The sequence below is a fragment of the Taudactylus pleione genome, unplaced genomic scaffold (assembly GCF_031769625.1).
Source record: "Taudactylus pleione unplaced genomic scaffold, aTauple2 ptg000201l, whole genome shotgun sequence".
Classification (NCBI taxonomy): Eukaryota; Metazoa; Chordata; class Amphibia; order Anura; family Myobatrachidae; genus Taudactylus; species Taudactylus pleione.
Window position 1 is genome coordinate 18,729,276 of NW_028284603.1, and position 23,468 is coordinate 18,752,743.

Below are 23,468 nucleotides of genomic sequence, written 5' to 3' on the forward strand. Positions count from 1 at the left end.
ACTCGTAGCGAGTTGTGGCGGTGAATACCAAACAATATTAAATTGCTCCAGCGCAGGGACAGTTGTTTCAAAAGGCATGCCATCACCGCAAGCAGTACCACAGCTACTTTGCCACTAGTAAAAGCAAACGTTCATACTGCTAGGTTTGACCCAGCAGTATTACTGCATATGCGTGAAGTGAGTTCACACATGCGCACGGGAGGGCAGAACGGGACCGAACTTTCTTTGCAAACCATAGGAAGCAACAGAACTCCAGGAAATAATGCTATCTGAAGATGGTGTCAGTTCCTGTCAGTTTGATGAGTGTAGGTCCCCAAACTAGTGTATGTGGACAGTGCATCACGCCGAAACTGTGCTGCGCACTGGAGATATCAGTGATATATCCCGCATTGCAGCAATACAGAATGGGTTCAATACTAAACACATAACGGACCTATTCAGCCTGACGACTAGATGATGTAAGCGCAGTGCACTATAAATATACATTGTACACCAGACCGCCTCAAAATGAAAACACGAATAATAATTTTATTTCACTCATTTCAGCACATACATCTTGATGACTGATAACCATAAGGAATATATGCAGACTCAATGCCAACCTCCTCCAGCATTTTTGTAATGGTTGCAAATCAATACATTTCTATCAGCACAGTTTTAGGCAAAAATATCATAGCACTCCATATGGTCACATACCTGGGTTCAATGGTTCCACAGCAGGACATATAACTCTTTACACATCCAGGCAGACAGTGACTCATCATCGAAAGATCTGGCCCCTCATCTCACACACATCAGAGGCTCTATTACCACGTGCACCATATCTTCTAACAGGGAACTCCTTCTCCTAACACAATAGTGCATGAGCTTTCTGCTAGGCAGGTACAGGAGACATCCCAATACACAGGGACACTGCCACATACAATACACCCCAATATCAATGGACACTGGCATATACAATGCATCCTAATATCCAGGGACACTGCCACATACAATGCAGCCCAAATCCAGGGACACTGCTACATGCAATGCAGCTCAATATCCAGGAACACTGCCACATACAATGCAGCTCAATATCCAGGAACACTGCCACATACAATGCAGCCCAATATCCAGGAACACTGCCACATACAATGCAGTCCAATATCCAGGGACACTGCCACATACAATGCAGCTCAATTTCCAGGAACACTGCCACATACAATGCAGTCCAATATCCACGGACACTGCCACATACAATGCAGCCAAATATCCAGGGACACTGCCACATACAATGCAGCCCAATATCCAGGGACACTGCCACATACAATGCAGTCCAATATCCAGGGACACTGCCACATACAATGCAGCCCAATATCCAGGGACACTGCCACATACAATGAAGCCCAATATCCAGGGACACTGCCACATACAATGAAGCCCAATATCCAGGGGAACTGCCACATACAAGAAGCCCAATATCCAGGGGAACTGCCACATACAATGCAGCTCAATATCCAGGGACACTGCCACATACAATGCAGCTCAATATCCAGGGACACTGCCACATACAATGCAGCCCAATATCCAGAGACACTGCCACATACAATGCAGCTCAATATCCAGGGACACTGTCACATACAATGAAGCCCAATATCCAAGGACACTGCCACATACAATACAGCCCAATATCCAGGGACACTGCCACATGCTATGCAGCTCAATATCCAGGGACACTGCCACATACAATGCAGCTCAATATCCAGGGACACTGCCACATACAATGCAGCTCAATATCCAGGGACACTGCCACATACAATGCAGCTCAATATCCAGGGACACTGCCACATACAATGAAGCCCAATATCCAGGGGAACTGCCACATACAAGAAGCCCAATATCCAGGGGAACTACCACATACAATGCAGCTCAATATCCAGGGACACTGTCACATACAATGCAGCCCAAAATCCAGGGACACTGCCACATACAATGCAGCCCAATATCCAGAGACACTGCCACATACAATGCAGCTCAATATCCAGGGACACTGTCACATACAATGCAGCCCAAAATCCAGGGACACTGCCACATACAATACAGCCCAATATCCAGGGACACTGCCACATGCTATGCAGCTCAATATCCAGGGACACTGCCACATACAATGCAGCTCAATATCCAGGGACACTGCCACATACAATGCAGCTCAATATCCAGGGACACTGCCACATACAATGCAGCTCAATATCCAGGGACACTGCCACATACAATGCAGCCCAATATCCAGAGACACTGCCACATACAATGCAGCCCAATATCCAGAGACACTGCCACATACAATGCAGCTTAATATCCAGGGACACTGCCACATACAATGTAGCCCAATTTCCAGGGACACTGCCACATACAATGCAGCCAAATATCCAGGGACACTGCCACATACAATGCAGCCCAATATCCAGGGACACTGCCACATACAATGCAGTCCAATATCCAGGGACACTGCCACATGCTATGCAGCTCAATATCCAGGGACACTGCCACATACAATGCAGCTCAATATCCAGGGTCACTGCCACATACAATGCAGCTCAATATCCAGGGACACTGCCACATACAATGCAGCTCAATATCCAGGGACACTGCCACATACAATGAAGCCCAATATCCAGGGGAACTGCCACATACAAGAAGCCCAATATCCAGGGGAACTACCACATACAATGCAGCTCAATATCCAGGGACACTGTCACATACAATGCAGCCCAAAATCCAGGGACACTGCCACATACAATGCAGCCCAATATCCAGAGACACTGCCACATACAATGCAGCTCAATATCCAGGGACACTGTCACATACAATGCAGCCCAAAATCCAGGGACACTGCCACATACAATACAGCCCAATATCCAGGGACACTGCCACATGCTATGCAGCTCAATATCCAGGGACACTGCCACATACAATGCAGCTCAATATCCAGGGACACTGCCACATACAATGCAGCTCAATATCCAGGGACACTGCCACATACAATGCAGCTCAATATCCAGGGACACTGCCACATACAATGCAGCCCAATATCCAGAGACACTGCCACATACAATGCAGCCCAATATCCAGAGACACTGCCACATACAATGCAGCTTAATATCCAGGGACACTGCCACATACAATGTAGCCCAATTTCCAGGGACACTGCCACATACAATGCAACCTAAATGCAGGGACACTGCCACATACAATGCAACCCAAAATCCAGGGACACTGCCACATACAATGCAGCTCAATATACAGGGACACTGCCACATACAATGCAGCTCAATATACAGGGACACTGCCACATACAATGCAGCTCAATATCCAGGGACACTGCCACATACAATGCAGCTCAATATACAGGGACACTGCCACATACAATACACCCCAATGTCAATGGACACTGCCACATACAATGCAGCCCAATATCCAGAGACACTGCCACATACAATGCAGCCCAATATCCAGAGACACTACCACATACAATGCAGCTCAATATCCAGGGACACTGTCACATACAATGCAGCCCAAAATCCAGGGACACTGCCACATACAATGCAGCCCAATATCCAGAGACACTGTCACATACAATGCAGCCCAAAATCCAGGGACACTGCCACATACAATGCAGCCCAATATCCAGGGACACTGCCACATACAATGCAGCTCAATATCCAGGGACGCTGCCACATACAATGCAGCTCAATATCCAGGGACACTGCCACATACAATGCAGCTCAATATCCAGGGACACTGCCACATACAATGCAGCTCAATATCCAGGGACACTGCCACATACAATGCAGCCCAATATCCAGAGACACTGCCACATACAATGCAGCCCAATATCCAGAGACACTGCCACATACAATGCAGCTTAATATCCAGGGACACTGCCACATACAATGCAGCCCAATATCCAGGGACACTGCCACATACAATACACCCCAATATCAATGGACACTGCCACATACAATGCAGCCCAATATCCAGGGACACTGCCACATACAATGCAGCTCAATATCCAGGGACACTGCCACATACAATGCAGCTCAATATCCAGGGACACTGCCACATACAATGCAGCTCAATATCCAGGGACACTGCCACATACAATGAAGCCCAATATCCAGGGACACTGCCACATACAGTGAAGCCCAATATCCAGGGACACTGCCACATACAATGAAGCCCAATATCCTGGGACACTGCCACATACAATGCAGCCCAATATCCAGAGACACTGCCACATACAATGCAGCTTAATATCCAGGGACACTGCCACATACAATGTAGCCCAATATCCAGGGACACTGCCACATACAATGCAACCTAAATGCAGGGACACTGCCACATACAATGCAACCCAAAATCCAGGGACACTGCCACATACAATGCAGCTCAATATACAGGGACACTGCCACATACAATGCAGCTCAATATACAGGGACACTGCCACATACAATGCAGCTCAATATACAGGGACACTGCCACATACAATGCAGCTCAATATCCAGGGACACTGCCACATACAATGCAGCTCAATATACAGGGACACTGCCACATACAATACACCCCAATGTCAATGGACACTGCCACATACAATGCAGCCCAATATCCAGAGACACTGCCACATACAATGCAGCCCAATATCCAGAGACACTGCCACATACAATGCAGCTCAATATCCAGGGACACTGTCACATACAATGCAGCCCAAAATCCAGGGACACTGCCACATACAATGCAGCCCAATATCCAGAGACACTGTCACATACAATGCAGCCCAAAATCCAGGGACACTGCCACATACAATGCAGCCCAATATCCAGGGACACTGCCACATACAATGCAGCTCAATATCCAGGGACGCTGCCACATACAATGCAGCTCAATATCCAGGGACACTGCCACATACAATGCAGCTCAATATCCAGGGACACTGCCACATACAATGCAGCTCAATATCCAGGGACACTGCCACATACAATGCAGCCCAATATCCAGAGACACTGCCACATACAATGCAGCCCAATATCCAGAGACACTGCCACATACAATGCAGCTTAATATCCAGGGACACTGCCACATACAATGCAGCCCAATATCCAGGGACACTGCCACATACAATACACCCCAATATCAATGGACACTGCCACATACAATGCAGCCCAATATCCAGGGACACTGCCACATACAATGCAGCTCAATATCCAGGGACACTGCCACATACAATGCAGCTCAATATCCAGGGACACTGCCACATACAATGCAGCTCAATATCCAGGGACACTGCCACATACAATGAAGCCCAATATCCAGGGACACTGCCACATACAGTGAAGCCCAATATCCAGGGACACTGCCACATACAATGAAGCCCAATATCCTGGGACACTGCCACATACAATGCAGCCCAATATCCAGGGACACTGCCACATACAATGCAGCTCAATATCCAGGGACACTGCCACATACAATGAAGTCCAATATCTGGCACACTGCCACATACAATATCCAGGGATGCACAGTCAGGGTAGGCAGAGGTGGCAGAGCCTCCCCTGTCATACTCCTGAGATTTGATATAAAAATGATTAGAATAATACAAAGAAGATATTTATAACTTAGAAACACCTTCTTTGTTTATTGTAATCATTTTTATAGTTAACTCTCACCAGCTTTGTGGAGCTCCCTGCGACTGCAGGGAGATGAGAGATGAGGCAGAAACAGCTCAGCCTCACTTCTGTATAATCAGACACTGCTTGCAGAGCTGGGGGCAGGGCCCCACAATGGGCAGTAAGCTGAACAGAAGTAGAGCTAATAGAGGCATTCCTCTGAGTATGGGGGGGGGGGTGCCTTGAGCACTGATGGACACCTTGGATGTGTCATGTGACCAGGAAGTGCACTGCAGTGTTTAGAGATCGGAGCTCAGTCAGCAGCAGCAAGAAAAGACACTTTGATGCAGTGAGGATAATCAATGGACACTGAAACTTAGTGTAGTGAGGGGAGAGAGTTACAGTGAGTGAGAGACAGGCTCCCAGCACTCAGACCTATATCCATGTGTGCCTCCCCAACCATTGACCTCACCGAACATCACTGTCAATATCCAGGGACACTGCCACATACAATGCATCCTAATACCCAGGGATACTGCCACATACAGTGCATCCCGATATCCAAGGGCACTGCCACATACAGTGCATCCCGATATCCAAGGGCACTGCCACATACAGTGCATCCCGATATGCAGGGACTCTGCCAGATACATACACCCATATCCAGGGACTCTGCCACATACAATGCATCCTAATATATAGGGACACTGAAACATACAATCAGTGGCATAACTAGGGCATTTAGAGCCCAGGGCAAGATGAAAAATGGAGCGTGCGCCAAAGGACAAAAAATTTGCGTGTCTACATGCCATAAGGGCCTTGGCCACTGAAAAATAGGGGCGTGTCAACATCACACACCATTGTTTCTCATCACTCTGGGAACATTCCTTTCCGTTCCATATGCACCTTAATGCAATAGTAGTAGTGCCCCTCATGCAATGACCCCTGTAGTAGTGCCCCTCATGCAATGTCCCCTGTAGTAGTGCCCCTTATGCAATGTCCCCTGTAGTAGTGCCCTTAGGCAAGGCCCCCTGTAGCAGTGCACCCAGTAGTAGTGCCCCTTATGCAATGTCCCCTGTTGTACTGCCCCTCATGCAGTGCTCCTTATGAAATTCCCCGTTATAGTGCCCCTTATGCAGTGCCCCTTATGCAGCGCCCAATATATAGTGCCCAATATACAGTGCTCACAGTAGGGCCCAATATACAGTACCCCAGTAGTGCCCCTGGGATGCAGTTTATATGCTGGTGGATCGGATGCCGGCAGTCGAAATACCGATGCGGGACTCCCGTGGCCCGTATAATGCCGTCACCAATATCATGAAGGACATCTGGATACCGGCGTTGGCATCCCGACCGCCGGAATCCCGAACGTCCGGATAGTGGTAAGTATGCGCAGTTAGCCAGGATTGTGGGATTAGGCACCCCCTGGGGGAGATTAGGGTTAGGAACCCCCCGGGGAGGGTTAGGCTACGGCAAGGGTGGGTTAGGCACCACTGGGGGAAGGTTAGGGTTAGGTTTAGGCTGCGGGAAGGGGGTGTTAAAGTTAGACACCACCAGGGGTAGGTTAGGATTAGGCACCACTAAGGAAGGGTTAGGGGGAGGTTAAGGTAGTTAGCCGACCCTGTCAGGACTTTGTACCATTCGGATTTCCAGTATCTGTATTTGAAGGAATCAGGAAGAGCTGGGGAGTGAACATACAAATAAAAGACTTACTGAGTATGATTGTTAAATAGTCTCTGGAAGCTGTTAAATTTTATGATATCTGAAGAAGAGACCTGAACGCTTAGTAATAAAATATATGCACACCCAAAAGTAAAATAGAATAAATGATTCAATAAAGGGTATCATTTTAAATTTACTTTTATTTATGACACTCCTTTTTATGTGGGCTATACATCTAAATGGAAATATCCAGACGCCGATCCGCCATCTTATGTTTAAGATCCCCAACTCACCGATTCCAATCATTTTTGGGTCGGGATTGGCAAATCAATATTGTCCTACCCAGTTAGAAGATAAAAAAATAACAATTTCAGTAGCATGACAATGATGTAGTAATTAGCAAATCATAAACAATAATCAGTGGCTATCATTGCGTGTTTTTCAGCTTATGATAATTATTAGTGACAGATAATTCTAATGCGTCCATACAGCCGGGAAAATAGAGTGTAATGATCACGGCTGATTTATCCATTTGTTCAGCCTCTAACGCTCGTCTATCCCTCATAGAAATCATTTTACTTGATGAACCAACTACTGGTTTGGATTCAATGACGGCAAATCATATCGTTTTGCTGCTTTCTGAGCTGGCTCGTAAGGACAGAATAGTAATTATTTCAATTCACCAGCCACGCTCAGAACTATTCAAAGTAAGTAAAAAAAAAAAACCCATTGTATGTGTCCATGACCAATTTTGTTGTACACTATAATTTTATATTGCAAAGTGAGTGTTATTGGAAACAGGCAAATAATATTGTGTCGAAATAATGCAGCTTTTGCTCCGTGATTTTCAGTTTACACATTACCCAGCTAGGCTCTTACACTTCTCTCCTGGAACCATAATGTAGTTTCCAGGATCTCATTTATGCATTAAACACGTTCTATTGTTTATGTTCAACATTATACTTATTACACAATTTTTTTTAACTTGATCATTATATTGACAAAGAGATTTTAAAATAAACTTCTATTGATATAAATGGTGTAATTAAAATATTCTTTATTGCTGACTCACATGGAAAAGACATGGGGCCAAATGTAATAGGGTGAGAGTTTCGAAAAATGTGAGAGTTTAGCAGTAAACTCTCACATTGGACGAGTTTTATGTTCAAAATGGGAAAACATCTGGATGAAAGTTTAAATTGTAAGAGTTTTTTTTAGTCTAAAAACATGTGAGTTTGCCTGTTCTAGGACTCCCAACTGGGCAGCAGGTCGTTCACAGATATATTGTAAACACCCGTCGATGCATGCTATAGATATATCGGCTGTTCAATGGAACGGCAGTGTATACCCAGCCTAAGATATCAACAAAAAACAAAAAAAAACAACAAAGCTAACAGAACCTAGAACCAATAACAGCAAACAAAAGTAGTAATTTATAATACAGTATTAGCAAAAATTAAAAAATGTACCAACTTTTAAAGTGCTTTGTCGTCATACGCTACAGGGAAAATAATTTTGTGATTACAATGTACCGCTCAATAACTTTCCCCAGAATTTAAGGGATGCTAAAAATTGAAAAGGAGGGAAAAAAATATGTTTAACATTTACCCAGTAAAAGAAATAAGATTCCGTCAAACAACATGCAAATGTAAAGTATAGATACATGGTTTGGCTTTGTTATCTAATGTTAAACTATAGTAAACATATACGGTTCTGATATATTGAAGTTTATGCATATTCATTTAGTAGTAAGTGGAATTTTGGAAGGCAATTCTTCAACTTATGTATAAATCATTACAATATATAAATACATGTTTATTATCCTATTTACTGTAACATGAAATGTCTTCTTTTAATTTTAAAATCAGCTTTTTGATAAGATTGCTATCATGAGTTGTGGAGAACTTATTTTCTGTGGTAACCCTCAAGAAATGATTTCATTCTTCGATGATTGTGGATATGAATGTCCACAACATTCCAACCCATTTGATTTTTATGGTAAGAAGTCTATTTATCTATCTATATACCTACCCACCTATATCCCTCTCATATATATCTATCTCATATATACTGTATTCATCTATATCATATATGTATAACTCTCATATCTATCTAATATCTATCTATCTCATATATACTGTATTCATCTATATCACAGGTTCTCAAACTCGGTCCTCAGGACCCCAAACAGTGCATGTTTTCCAGGTCTCCTCACAGAATAACAAGTGAAATACTTAGCTCCACCTGTGAATCTTTTAAAATGTGTCAGGGAGTAATGAATACACCTGTGCACCTGCTGGGTGACCTGGAAAACGTGACATGTGTGGGGTCCTGAGGACATAGTTTGAGAACCACTGATCTATATCATATATATGTATATCTCTCATATCTATCAATCTATCTCATATCTATCTATCTAGTTGCCCATATATACAAAGCAGTTCCCAGGGTGCCCTGCTAGCCTACAGGCATTCTGCGTAACTCATTCTTCTTAAGGGTCATTAAATGTAGACTTTAAGTGAATCCAACATGGAAATAGATATTTTAGCATTCATACTGTATACTGTACTATGAGGACAAAAAATTCTTTGCATTACAAAAACGGCACCTATTTTCCAAAAGACTCAAAAAGAGTATAAACACATTTGTACAGAATATATATAATATATCAGGACGATCAGCTGGTAAATCTCCACCCAAAATGTGAATGTATTTTTTGCATTTTATCTTTATTCAAAACCAACAACAAAAATTGACAGGTTGACGAGAGACAGATACTGTAATAAAATAAGCTGAGGGCTGCATAAGCACAAAGCAATATAAGTGGCCTAATTTTTTGTAATTGGTTAGAGGGTAGGAACCTGTTACTAGGTAGATTAATTGGTTTGTTGGTATTGATTGGTCATAGGATTTGGCCTATGAGTAGGTTTTGGGGCGTATATCTTTGAAGGGGCTATTTAAGGTGAGATTTGAATATGGTACAGCCTCTTTTCAGTTTGGAAGTCCCACCCACCCGCCCAAAGCTTTTAAAGTTATCTGTTTGTTTGTCTTACTACCCTTTAAGAAAAGTTAAGCGGTGTCAGAAGGCGGGAAGGCGCTACTAGCCAGTGGCCACATGTGGCATAAGTGGTCGTTGTGGGGCACTTACCCTTTTGAAAGACGGTGGGTATGTCCTACCCCTGCGGGAGGACAGCGGGCGTTTCCTTACGGAACGTCCACACTGTGCCATAGTAAAGGGTGGTGAGTCCTGCACAGCGCAGGTTATGCAGTTATAGAGGGGGGGCGGTTTAGTCGTCCCCCAATTTTTTAAGAGAGTCAATTGGCTAGAGCTGGTGTTTGGTAGCATCCTTCTTTGCCAACCTTATTGAATTAAAATTAATTATAATAAATAAATAACGTTGATCTTTAAACCAATGCAGTAGTGTCTTTGTCAATATTTATTAGTATTAAGTTAGCTTAATGGTTTATATACAAGTGTTAATTGCAATAAATTAATGGACGACTTAAATACACAATAGAAAGCAATATATAACAACGGCAAGGCATCAGCAGTCATTGGAATTTTGCAATTGTTTTCAAAATATTACACAGAGACAAACAATAACAGGAGGAGAGGAAAAGCGCTAGGGAGGGGAAGTACCTCTGCCTAGGGGTGGAGCTACTATTATTGTCAGATAAATTGCTAAAGAGTTGACATTTCGACTCTGAAGCGTGAACTCTCAAGGGCAGCAGGCACAAAGGATCAGAATAACCCCATCATGTCCCCAGGCATATAGACAATTTAATGGTGTGTTGGGCATATATGCTAGTGTAGGAACTTGCAGAGAATTAAGGTCACTATACGATGGGCTGCAAGCTTAAATGTTTTTATCAAAATATGAATAAAAGCCACCATGCTTTTATTTGCTAAATACACACATATTTGCAGTATACTATTGTTAGCGTCGATAGCAAAAGTCTTTGTTTTGTATACATATATGGCATTAATACTGCCACGCAGCTGGTACCATGTACAATATGGGTAAAACGGACTTATTTATTTATATAGGCCTGTGGTGCTCAGACTCCTTAAACAAGAGCCATGGATGCCACCAAGGACTTAAAATTTAATTTTGGGTGTAGTTAACTAAGATATTACTGCTCTCCTCTCTGCTATAGGGGCAGGCCTGTTTCAAATACACAGTGGTGTTTGTCAAAGCCATTCCCCTTTACTTCCCATTGCATTAAAGAGATATTCAAGGAGGAGGGGCATTGACAACATTGCAACTTGTTTGAATCAGGCAAGTGGTAGAAGAAACCGTCGCAAAGGGCAACAAAAGACGAAAACTATCTTTTTGGGGCACTCTTGAAAACAATTAATTGAAAAATTATAGGAGTATGAATGATATAATGATAAATAAAACTTAACTTTTAGTAAATTCCCTCTTAAGAGAGTGATGGTTAATACACTCCAGATACATAATCAATTTACATATATCACAAAACATTTTTATGTAACACATAGATCATTCTGAATTTATATACATAGATGTATGTTCAAGGCGAAAATGTCTCTATAATAAACCCTGAGGCAAAAGCAATACATTTATAAATAATAATGTATAGGATTTCACTAGCCTTCAGAGATGTACATCCACTCCAAATTAAGCATAAAAATAATGATAGAGCCTCTAATACATATTTACTCTTTTATTATAATAGTTGGTTGATTTCTGCCTCAGTCAAGTTTTGGCACTACAATTGTCATTTATATGAATTACTTAAACCATTAGTTATTAGTCAGAAGTCCCAGACTGGTAATTTCTAAATGTTCAAAGTTAGTGCTTGTGTTAGACATATAAGTACACAGTAAATTCAATCAGAATCAAATTGCTACAGCTTATACTGATACTTTATCAGATATAGAAACCGGTGTAGACAGATCAGCTCTGATAAACACAAATGAATGCTAGTCATTAATTATGTCCTCAATTTAGACATGACTCGTCTGAAACACATATAAATGAATAAACATACAATAAAGTATGACTACACTGTAAACATCTGTAGTGCTAACCTGATTGAAGCAAGAAATAATAGAATCACTTGTCCCTGTTAGGACAAGACATAGCTGTAATGATACTAAATATCACATAATCCTAGATAGGTGATGCAATTGGTATTTGGATATATCAACCAGCAAACAGGGTATTGGGTGTCACCTATATTAAGTCAGTGAAAATAGTAAGTTCCAGGGTGACAAGAGGGGCGACTATCCACTTCTACTTTCCCCTGTCTGGGGCATCGAACAGGGGATGAGAGGGAGGAAGCTGCTGACCCTGGAAGAAACAACAGCAGTGCTTCTGCTTTCTGGGTCGTCAGCTGTGTCTTTCCCCTGTTACCACACTGGCATTGCAGGAGAAGTCACCGGCATCCCCCCAAATGAGAGAGAGCGATGAGGGAAAGTAAAAAGAGAGTACCTTGTAGCCACAGATCCGTGTAAGATAAGGCTTCTGGAGCGGTGTAAATAAAAGTAGCTGCTGCTCGCGCAGCTGATAGTAGGACGCGCGATCGCCTTGAACATACATCTATGTATGCAAATTCAGAATGCTATTATAACAACTCCATAAAAATGTTTTGTAATATATGTAAATTGATTATGTATCTGGAGTGTATTAACCATCACTTTTTTTAAGAGAAAATTTAATAAAAGTTTTATTTATCATTATATCATTCATAATCTATAATTTTTCAATTAATTGTTTTCAAGAGTGCCCCAAAAAGTTTGGGGCAAAAAGTAGTTTTTGTCTTTTTGTTGCCCTTTGCGACGGTTTTTGAATGTGTATTACACAAACTCTTTGGGTGCACCACCAACAGAGGGTCATCGAATAAATAAATATTATATGATAGACCAGTGGTTCTCAAACTCGGTCCTCTGGACCCCACACAGTTCACTTTTTGCAGGCCACCCAGCAGGTGCACAGGTGTATTCATTAGTCACCGAGACGTTTTAAAAGATCCACAGGTGCAGCTAACAGTTTCACTAGTAATTATGTGAGGAGACTTGCAAAACATGCACTGTTTGGGGTCCTGAGGACCGAGTTTAAGAACCTGTGTGATAGACCATAACGTTGGTTTGTTTAGAGGTTTTTATCCTCTTTTTCTACATATCTTTATCATAATATCATTTATCACTGCGGAATCATCATAGTTATCAAGTGGTAGAAGAAAACAGAGAATCCCAGGATCATTGGATTTGTATTTGGTGGGATAATTTGGATGGGGCAAGAAGGTGCAAATATTCTGTAAAACTCCATATTTTGTCATATCTAAATAGACTCTAATGAAAATTATTTTTTATATTTTAGGCGAATTGAGGATTTTTCCAACTAATTGTCAATTAACTCTGCTAACACATTTAAAATAAATTATTCCAGTGTTTCCCAACTTCTTCGTCAGTCCTTGGGAACATCAAACAGTGCACATTTTTCATATCTCCTAGTGGGTGCACAGGTGTATCTATTACTGGCTGACACATTATTAAAGATCCACAGGTGGTGCTTGTAGTCACTTGTAATACTGAGAAGATCTGTAAAACTTGCACTGCTAGGGCTTCCCAAGGACTGGAGTTCTGATGCATTATTCCATCATTTATAAATATTGACATGTCATTCCTATAAGGATAAATTGTATTTTAGATTTAATTTATAATTTCAATGTACTAAGCTTTCTGTAATATACTGTATATGTGTAGATATATGATACAGTGGTTGGAGGAAGTTGCATTATACCAACCACAACAGGTGCAGGCACTTTGTCAGTGGCCATCTTGTATTTCAGTTTATGCCCAGTTTTGCTGAGTAGAAGACACGTTCTGCAGCACTCCAGCATCCTGTCCTGTGTTCTGCACAACTAGTAATCTACAGTATGTTTGTAAAATATTGCTTCCACTTATGTAACATATGTATGTTGAGATTCTCTATCTTCTCTCCAGTGGACCTTACATCTGTTGACACACGAACTAAAGAACGTGAAGTGGACACATACAATAGAGTTCACGCCATTGTATCTGTCTACAGAGACTCTGAAAATTTCCAGGGCACCCTAGAGTCAATTGAGTCATCAAAGAACTCTAAAGAGCTGAAAGTCATTCCATTGAAACGGAAAGAGACGCCAAGTGAATTATCAAAACTTGTGGTCTTATTAAGGTGGGAGGGCATAAAAGTTCCAATCTTGCTTACTGTATCATATATGCATATTATTATTTTTTATATAAAATATGAATTAAGAACAAAAACTGGTAATTGTATTGCCATATTTGTTGTAATGAAAGCAAAAAATAACATGTTGATTAAAAATATATATATATTAGTAATTACAGGCCAGTTTGCTAATCACCAAATATTTTAAAGGCAAATTAAACTATAAGTCATCATTTACTCAAGCCTTTCAAAGAAAATGAGCACTTACAGTATTGTAAAATCTCTGTCTTCACTGATTTATCAGTGTTAAGTATAGAACTGGAGGAATGTATGACAAATTGGTTTAGTAAATCAATGTGGAAATCACACTCAAAGTTGTGTCAGCCAGCGAGACAAATGAGAGAAAAAATTATAATTGAACAGGAGCCCCCCCCCCCCTCAAAAAAAGTAACTGTTGGTAAAATCACATTATTTCAATAGAGGAAAACTGCTACAAATATTATGAATTTTAAACAAAAGTTCTGTTTTAGAGAGTTGGGACAATGAATTCCCATTTTTGTATTCTCGTGGGCAACTTGTATATTTTGATCGATTAAAAAAAACAGGGTGGTACAGACTGGACCAGTAGGTAATTGCCGTATATGATGCTTTTGGAAGAATCACACTGAAATTTTTTTTACTTTTATTTTTAGGAGAACTGTAAGAAATTTATCTAGGAACAAGATTGGAATAATAATGCGACTTTCCCAAAATTTTATATTTGCCCTTTTCATTGTATTTTTTCTCGTTCGATTAAACAATGATGTGCTAACTGGAGCAGTGCAAGACCGGATAGGGGTCCTTTATCAATGTCTTGGTGGAACCTCATACACAGGACTACTTAATGCAGTTGCATTATGTAAGTAATTAATACATTCTCCACATTTCCATAAGTGAACTAGATAACTTCTTACAATTTTAGATGTCAAGAATCCTCAGAACTACAATTATTACATTACAGGTTGAGTCTCCCATATCCAAAATGCTTGGGACCAAGGCTATTTTGGATATCGGAATATTCCGTATTTTGGAATATTTGTATACCATATTGAAATGTCTTAGGAATAGGGCCCAAATCTAAATACAGAATGCATTTATGATTCATATACACCTTATACACACAGCCTGAAGGTAATTTTATACAAATGCTTTCAATAATTTTGTGCGTCAAACAAAGTTTGTGTACATACATGAAATTCATTTATGTTCCCTATACACCTTATACACCCTGCCTATAAGTAATTTTATACTTTATTTTTAATAATTTTGTGCCTTAAACAAACTTTGTGTACATTTAACCATCAAAAATCAAAGATTTCACTATCTCACTCATGCTAAAAATATTCCGTATTTCGGAATATTTGGATATGGGAGACTCAACCTGTATTATACTGTAGGTCTGTAGGACAGCTGCAGTGTTATGGTTGGTTTATATGTCTTGGTGGCTTTTTAATACATATTTTCATTCATTAATCTGTGTGTCCTTTCTTTTTAAACTAATAGAATGATACTGAATCTGTATTCTCTCCTATTTCAAAAACATTGTTAACGAAAAGTAAAGAAAATATAATTAGTTTACAATGTCCTATTAATTTTTAATACTATTTAATTTGTGGGTAACAGTGAACTAAATAAAATGGCCTTATATGGTTATTGATGGACCATGTTCTTTATATTGGTCCTGATTCAGAGATGGATGCTGTAGTAAGCATTGCAACCTAGTACAGTATGCAAAAGCCGCAGGAGGCCTCTTAAGTAATAAGACGCCCACTGATCTGCACATGCACACTACAGATCCTGCACATGCACAGTTGGCAAAACATCAGAGTTGTACATAAACCATCAGTTCCATAGTTAATCATGGGGTGCAAAGCTGAATCATAGATGTAATCTGGGTCCAGGTTGGAAAATGATAAGAACTTCTATTCTTTATCAGTCAGAACACAGATATAAACTAATAATAAATCTTCTCTTCTGTTCTACAGTCCCAGCCCTGAGGGCAATCGGTGACCAGGAAAGCAAGGATGGTTTATACAAGAAGTGGCAAATGCTTCTAGCTTACATTATCCATATCATGCCTTTCAGCATTCTCAGTGTGGTCATATTTGGTGCTTTCATGTATTGGTATGTTCATTTTTCACATTATGTATTTCTAAACAGGGCTTGTGAGATCTAAAGGTCATGTGCATACTTGTGTATTTTGCAGGACTGTAGGACTAAATCCAGAGCCCATAAGATTTGGGGTTTTCCTTGCTGCAATTTTGGTACCACATATTATGGGGGAACTACTTGCTCTTGCAATTCTCGGTGTAGTGAACAACCCGAATATTGTCAATGCAGGAGTGGCTCTGCTCAACATTGCCGGGATCCTTGTCGGATCGGGAATTTTAAGGTGAGATCTTTGATACTACTCACAGAGTGATATATTTTGGATTTAAACCATCACTTTCATAAGGACATGCCATTTATCATCAGTGAACATGCCATTGCCTTGTTAATTAATTTAAAGCTTAACAATTTTTCGATATTTTTTTAAATAATTTTCTTTATTGAAGCATAATACAATAGCATTATCCAATCATGAGCAAGACAATATGTAAATGGTAATGGTAGTATACATAACAAAGATATGAAACAAAAGTGATGACAAATTCACACTTCAGAATATACATACAGTACATAAGGAAAGAATTTGGAACCGAGCCGAACAATACATTATCAAGAGGAGACTGGAGGGTCATCTAAATAAATACGAGTTTCGTACCACAAAGTGTTACGAAAACAATGATATACAGCCTCTTTAGTGAAAAGGGGAAGAACCTCTATGAAACTCTTCCAAGTAGCAACATTTTCTTAACACGGCCTCTTTATGGAGAAACACCTCCAACCAATCCATGAGGGAAATAAAAAAAAGTTTCTCCTTAAACAACTCAAGGGTTGGTGGAGAGTTTTGAATCCAAATGCAGGATAGTTTTACGAGCAGCCAATGAAGTTGCTAATAACAATTTCCTAACGTCACTGGGAACTCTAATGTCTGATGGTAGAATACTAAAAATCGCCCATTCTGGAGTGAGTGGAGCATAATTAATGAAATGGTTAGTAGCAAAATGCCAAACCCCTAATCAAAGGGCAGGCCCACAAACAGTAAAAAATGGTCAGCAGATGGCAGATTACTTTTGGGACAAACAGAGCTGTCTAATAGAACCATTAAAAATTTCATGTGAGGAGAAATATAGGATCAAAGAAAAATATTAAGATACATTTCATTATATTTGTTTGCCAGAAAAGTATTAATAGATTACAATAACATGGCAAGGAGGTCATCAATTGTCAATGAGAAAAACTGTTCCAACCATTGGGCCATGCCCGTACGTAAAAAAAAAATTTCTCAAGAGGTTCTGAGGAATCCACCGGAAATTAAATTAGAAATTTTGCTCATATAATATTGAGCATGGAGGTAAAAAAAAAGCCAAAAGTGCCCATAAAAGGATATTTAGTAACAACTTCAGAGTGTGACAACAGCTTGTGAGACTGAGGATCAATTAGTTGACCCACTGTGCAAAGCCCCCTTTCGTCCCAAATTGAAAAAATTATGTGAGGCCTCGCCATTTTGAAAATTTGTGTTCTGTAAGAATAGTAAGTGAATAAAATAGTTAGGGTTTCATTTAAATGTATGTCTGAATATTAACCAAATGTTCCTCGTAGTTATAAGAAGATGGTTGTCCAGTACAGGATGAGTCATTATCATTATGAAATATCTTGGGAAAGGGACCCAAATCTAAACACAGAGGGCCTGATTCAGACCAGCTCGCGAGTGCTTAGTGCTCGCAAGCGGGTTTATGGGGGCCCAGTGCGCACGCGAGCCCGGAGCGAGTGAGACCCTCACTCGCTCCGGAGCTCACAGCAAAACGGGGCGGCTGTCTATGTTGATCGACAGCTCGACCCATTTTGCAGGCAGGTGGGAGGGTGGCTGAACAAATGGAGGCGTTCCCGAAGGAATGCTTGCCGTTTGTGGACGGCCCTACTGCCATCACTCGTGATGTCAGTAGTGGACTTCCGGCTCTATTAGAGCTGGAAGTCCACTTGGCATTGCGAGTGCTGAGACCCTACCACAAGGGTCTCCTCGCAATGCAGATGGTCGCGATAATCGCGACCATCAAAAGGCCGCTCGCACAAGCTGTGGGTGGTCATCCACAGCTGTGCGAGCGGCCTGGAGGCCGGAATTAGAAAAAATAGGGACGCCCTGATTCAGAGCGAGCGCACGCAAATAGCGTGCGCCTCTGAATCAGGTCCAGAGAGCATTTATGTTTCATATGCACCTTATACATACAGCCTGAAGGTAATTTTATACAATATTTTTAATAATTTTGTACCTTAAATAAAGTTTGTGTACTTTGAACCATCAAAAAGCAAAGGTTTCACTATCTCAGTCATGTTAGAAAAAATTCTGTATTTCGGAATATTCCGTATTTTGGAATATTTGGAAATGGGAGACTCAACCAGTACTTCAGGTGGAATTTCCCGATGTGCCATGTGTAAAAAGGCTACTAAAGATATACGAGGTAGAATTTTTTTTCCAGTTGGATATTGATGTAGATCTGATGAACAGTCAGCCAGTCTTTAATATAACAAAATGATGCAACATAATTGTAATTCAATATACCTGGAAAATTAATACCTCCATTATTTTTAGGTTGGCATAACTTGACCACCCCAATCCTTGCAAGTTTATTATTCCAGATGAAATTGCAAAATAGACGAGCAATGGAGAGATAATCTTTTCGGGTTAAGAAAAGTGGGAGTACTTGAAGGGGGTATAAAAGCTTTGGGAAATACACCATTCTCAAAAGATTTGCCCTACCCAAAAAAGATAACTGGAGATGACTCAATTCCCCCAATTCAGTAGTGAGTATAGTTAAAGTGTTCCCAATATTGTATCTGTAGAGATTGTGCTTATTTTTAGGAAGTACAATACCCAAGTATGAAATTTGCCCCTTTGCCCATTAAAGTGGTAATAGTGCTGACCAAGTGGGGTGAATAAATCCACGTTTTAGATAGAAGACTAACGATTTCTCAAAATTGAAGAAAAATCCTGAAATTGACCCAAAACCGCCTAAGAAATATTCAATAAATTAATATGTACATTATCCGCAAATGCAGTAAGTGTAGTTTCAACATTCTCAATACCAATACCCTGTAAGGTGGGCCTAGAGTCAATCACTCTAAGTAAGGTATCAAGGGAAAAGCAGCATTAGTTACCGAAACATTGCAGGTGTTCTGGATACGGGATTCCTGTGGTCTTACCACTTGCAGGGGTGGGGTTGCTATTCTCTGAAATATAAATAATTACCAAAAAAACTTTTAAAGAATATGTAATTTTTGTTTTCAGGAGTTTACAAGAAATGCCCCAGTTTTTCCAAATACTAAGCTACATCACATACCAGAGATATTCGTGTGAACTACTTGTAGTTAATGAGTTTTATGATTTGGATTTAACTTGCGGTAAGTTATGGTAAATTGTACTAATACAATGTTATTGGTAGCTGTATTAATCTGTAACATAGGAAACGTTAAAGTCATTACATTGGCCTTGTGAATTTCAAAATACCCTATATGTATCTAAACGTTGCAATTCAAACAAAATACAAAATGCAATTTCTATGTAATAGATGGACATGACAAAAGGCAAAATGACATTAAAACTCTTATCACATATTGTTTAGTTATACATTTTATTCAAGAACAGATTTTAACAAGCTGTTTATAAGAGATGGAAGTGTGTTTGTAATGATAGTTTTGCATTTCAACATGGAACCATTTTAACTCAACACCAAACAATTTCCTTCACCCCTCTCCAAAAATAGTGCACCCCAACTCTAACCTAGAAGAACCAAATATAAAATATCACATACTGTAGTATGAGCATAGTCTGTAGGCATAGACCAATTGTTGAGGGAGATCATTGGACAACTACCTTATATTGTCTAATCAGCTAAACTGAGAGCAAATCAATATCTCCAGTTTAGATTTAAGCTTTTCCTGGTAAAAAACTGCCGTATATGAAGAGATAATGCAGGAGATAATGATCAATTCTCCTGATAGGACAGCGCATTGTTCCAAAACAACTCTAATGACCAATAATAGTCTTATATAAACTAAATATATCATCATGGGACATATTGGTAAAATAATTAAGAAGATAATCACCATCTATTTGTGTGTGTACTTGCCTTCCAATCTCACTTATAGGCTACCTGGACTGAAGCTGGAAGACATGTATATAGAACAACCAGATCTCATCCAGTTTGGCCAACTATGTTTGTGGCCAAATTGAACTGACATCCTGTCATTCAGCGATCAGTGGAAGCAGCAGGATTGGCCGCTATATGGCCAACATCAACCCGAGTAGTTGAGTCAAGAATATCCCACACTGCATGGAACACCCAGCAGTTCTATTAGTTGGAATAGAAGGGGCATTGAAAAATAATAATTTTTAGGTTGAGCTCTCCTTTTAAGAGTTTAGCAACTTAAAAGGACAAACAATTGTCATGTACATTCAAAATACAACTGGATTGGACTGATATAAAAAAAACTGCAAACAGCAAAAGAACAAGTATCAGAAGAGATACACACTAGAAAATGGATGATACAGACATTAATACAAGGAAAGTAACAAGATCTGTAAAAGATAAATCATAATATAAAAAATAAAAAATAAACATTGATTGCTAAAGAAAACAAATTTAGTTAAAAAAAAAAAAGTTTTTCAAGTACATAAATGGAAAAAAACAAAACAAAAAAAACGAATAGTATTTTGCCACAAAGATAAAAGAATGGTAAGATAATGAGAAAGTTGCCCTTCCGCCTTTACAGTTACTTAGCATGTAAAATATCTGAACAGTGATGGAAGCTACTCATAATCAATATTATTGGCCAGTCACAGGTGTGTGTAAGGGAGGGGTTAATCTAGACCAGGTGTGGCCAACCCGCGGCTCTCAAGCCGCATGCAGTTTTTCCGATGTGGCTCGCGGCTTGGCAGACCCCCGCTAGAACTGTGAACGCTGGATTCTGAAGCGACCAGAGGCTAAAGACGCCTCTGATCGCTTCAGAGGACAGCGTTCACAGTGATGGAGTGTGCAGTTCAGTGTGAGGAGCCCATGCACCTGCTGGATCCAGTTAGATCCAGCGGAAGGGGCAGCGGGACTCGGGGGCCCTGATGTCGTGGAGTGGTGCCAGCATGAAGACAAGTAAGTTTCTTCACAGGGGTGTGGACAGTGAGGGGGAGCTAGTACTGGGGGCACTACTTTAGGGGGCACGACTACAAGGTGCATTGCAGAAGGGGCACAACTACTGGAAGCATTGCATAATGGGCACAGCACTGGGGATATTGCTTAATGGGCACAACTACAGGGGGCAATGCAGAAGGGGCACAACTACTGGGGCATTGCATAATGGCACAGCTACAGGGGGCATTTCATAAGGGCCACAACTACTGGGGGTATTGCTTAATGGGCACAACTACAGGGAACATTGCAGAAGGGGCACAACTACTGGGGGCATTGCATAAAGGCCACAACTACTTGGGGAATTGCTAAATGAGCAGGGGACATTGCAGAAGGGGCACAACTACTGGGAGCATTGCATAATGGGCACAGCTACAGGGGGCATTGCATAAGGGCCACAACTACTGGGGGCATTGCATAAGGGGCACAAGTACATGGGGATACTGCATAAGGGGCACAACTACAGGGGGCCCTGCATAAGAGGCACAACTACAGGGGGCACAGCATAATGGGCACTACTGCCTGAGAGCCAGAGGGGAGGGGGGGGGGAGAGTCAGAGCTGGGGGGATGATGCCTGCTTTCATGCTTATGGGGCACAGTGGGTCTGTTGAGATAACTCGGGGGGTGGGAGGGGTGGCAGGAGTGACACGAGGGGCTGCAATGACACATGAATATGGGCTGGAATGACAAGGGAGGGGCCTGGAGTGACACATGCAGGAGCTGAAGTGTGTATTATATGAATCTTGCTTTTTCAATTTATTTTATGTGGTTCTGGATTTCAAAATGTATTTTATGTGGATGTGGTTTTAAAACATATTCTATGTGGCTCTGGCTTTTTTTCAGTGTATTTTATGTGGATTTCATTTTTAAAACATATTTGATGTGCATCAGGCTTTCTCAATTTGTTTTATGTGGTTCTGGATTTTAATATGTATTTTATGTGGATGTGGTTTTTAAAATGTATGTGGATCTGACTTGTTTCAGTATATTTTCTGTAGATCTGGTTTGTTTCTGTTTATTTTATGTGAACGTGGCTTTTTCATTGTTTTCTATATTGCGCTGGCTTTTTCTTTCACTTCAACAGTGAAAAAATTATATTGGGAAGATTATATAAATTGTGTATTTTAAATGTCCTGGGCTCGCCCCCAGCGTGACTAAAACCGAGAGGGGTGACACAAGGTCATGCTCCTGTAAATGTCATACCAAAGGCGTGTGCACAAACATGGAGAGTGGCCTTGTGACAGCCTTCGGCGCATGCATGCTATCGGCTCTTTACCTTGACTACAGATATTTTTTGGCTCTTTGCCTCTGGCTGGTTGGCCACCCCTTATCTAGACAAAAAAAACAAGAGACGCAAATTACTCCAGCACTCTGCAATGGGCCAGGAAAGAGACATGCATCTTGCATAGGAATCAAATAAATTGGGGGACTTTCTGCCTTGATTTTTTTCGAAACATCTGTTTATTGAAATTATCAATAGCGAATAAACAATAGAATGCATTGCTCACACAGTAAAACTGAATAGCTAGATACTGAGCAAAACCATCAGGGCAGAACATTGATACAGAATATTTCAAAATAAGCAATACATTTAGCAACAATATCAAACAAACAAATATAGTTATCAAAATAAAAAAAGTATGCCCAAAATATATATTAACATG

General features: G+C 40.6%; 1 protein-coding gene across 1 annotated transcript in view; it reads left to right on the plus strand.

Annotated features, from left to right (window-relative positions):
• Positions 1-23,468, plus strand: part of ABCG5 (ATP binding cassette subfamily G member 5) — a 59,081-nt gene that overhangs the window by 25,572 nt on the left and 10,041 nt on the right. Inside the window, exons 6-12 of the mRNA XM_088477520.1 lie at positions 7,869-8,008; positions 9,170-9,299; positions 14,275-14,488; positions 15,175-15,380; positions 16,507-16,645; positions 16,728-16,913; positions 19,911-20,023. Coding sequence (XP_088333646.1) covers positions 7,869-8,008; positions 9,170-9,299; positions 14,275-14,488; positions 15,175-15,380; positions 16,507-16,645; positions 16,728-16,913; positions 19,911-20,023 — 1,128 coding nt within the window. The remainder of the gene's footprint in view (positions 1-7,868; positions 8,009-9,169; positions 9,300-14,274; positions 14,489-15,174; positions 15,381-16,506; positions 16,646-16,727; positions 16,914-19,910; positions 20,024-23,468) is intronic.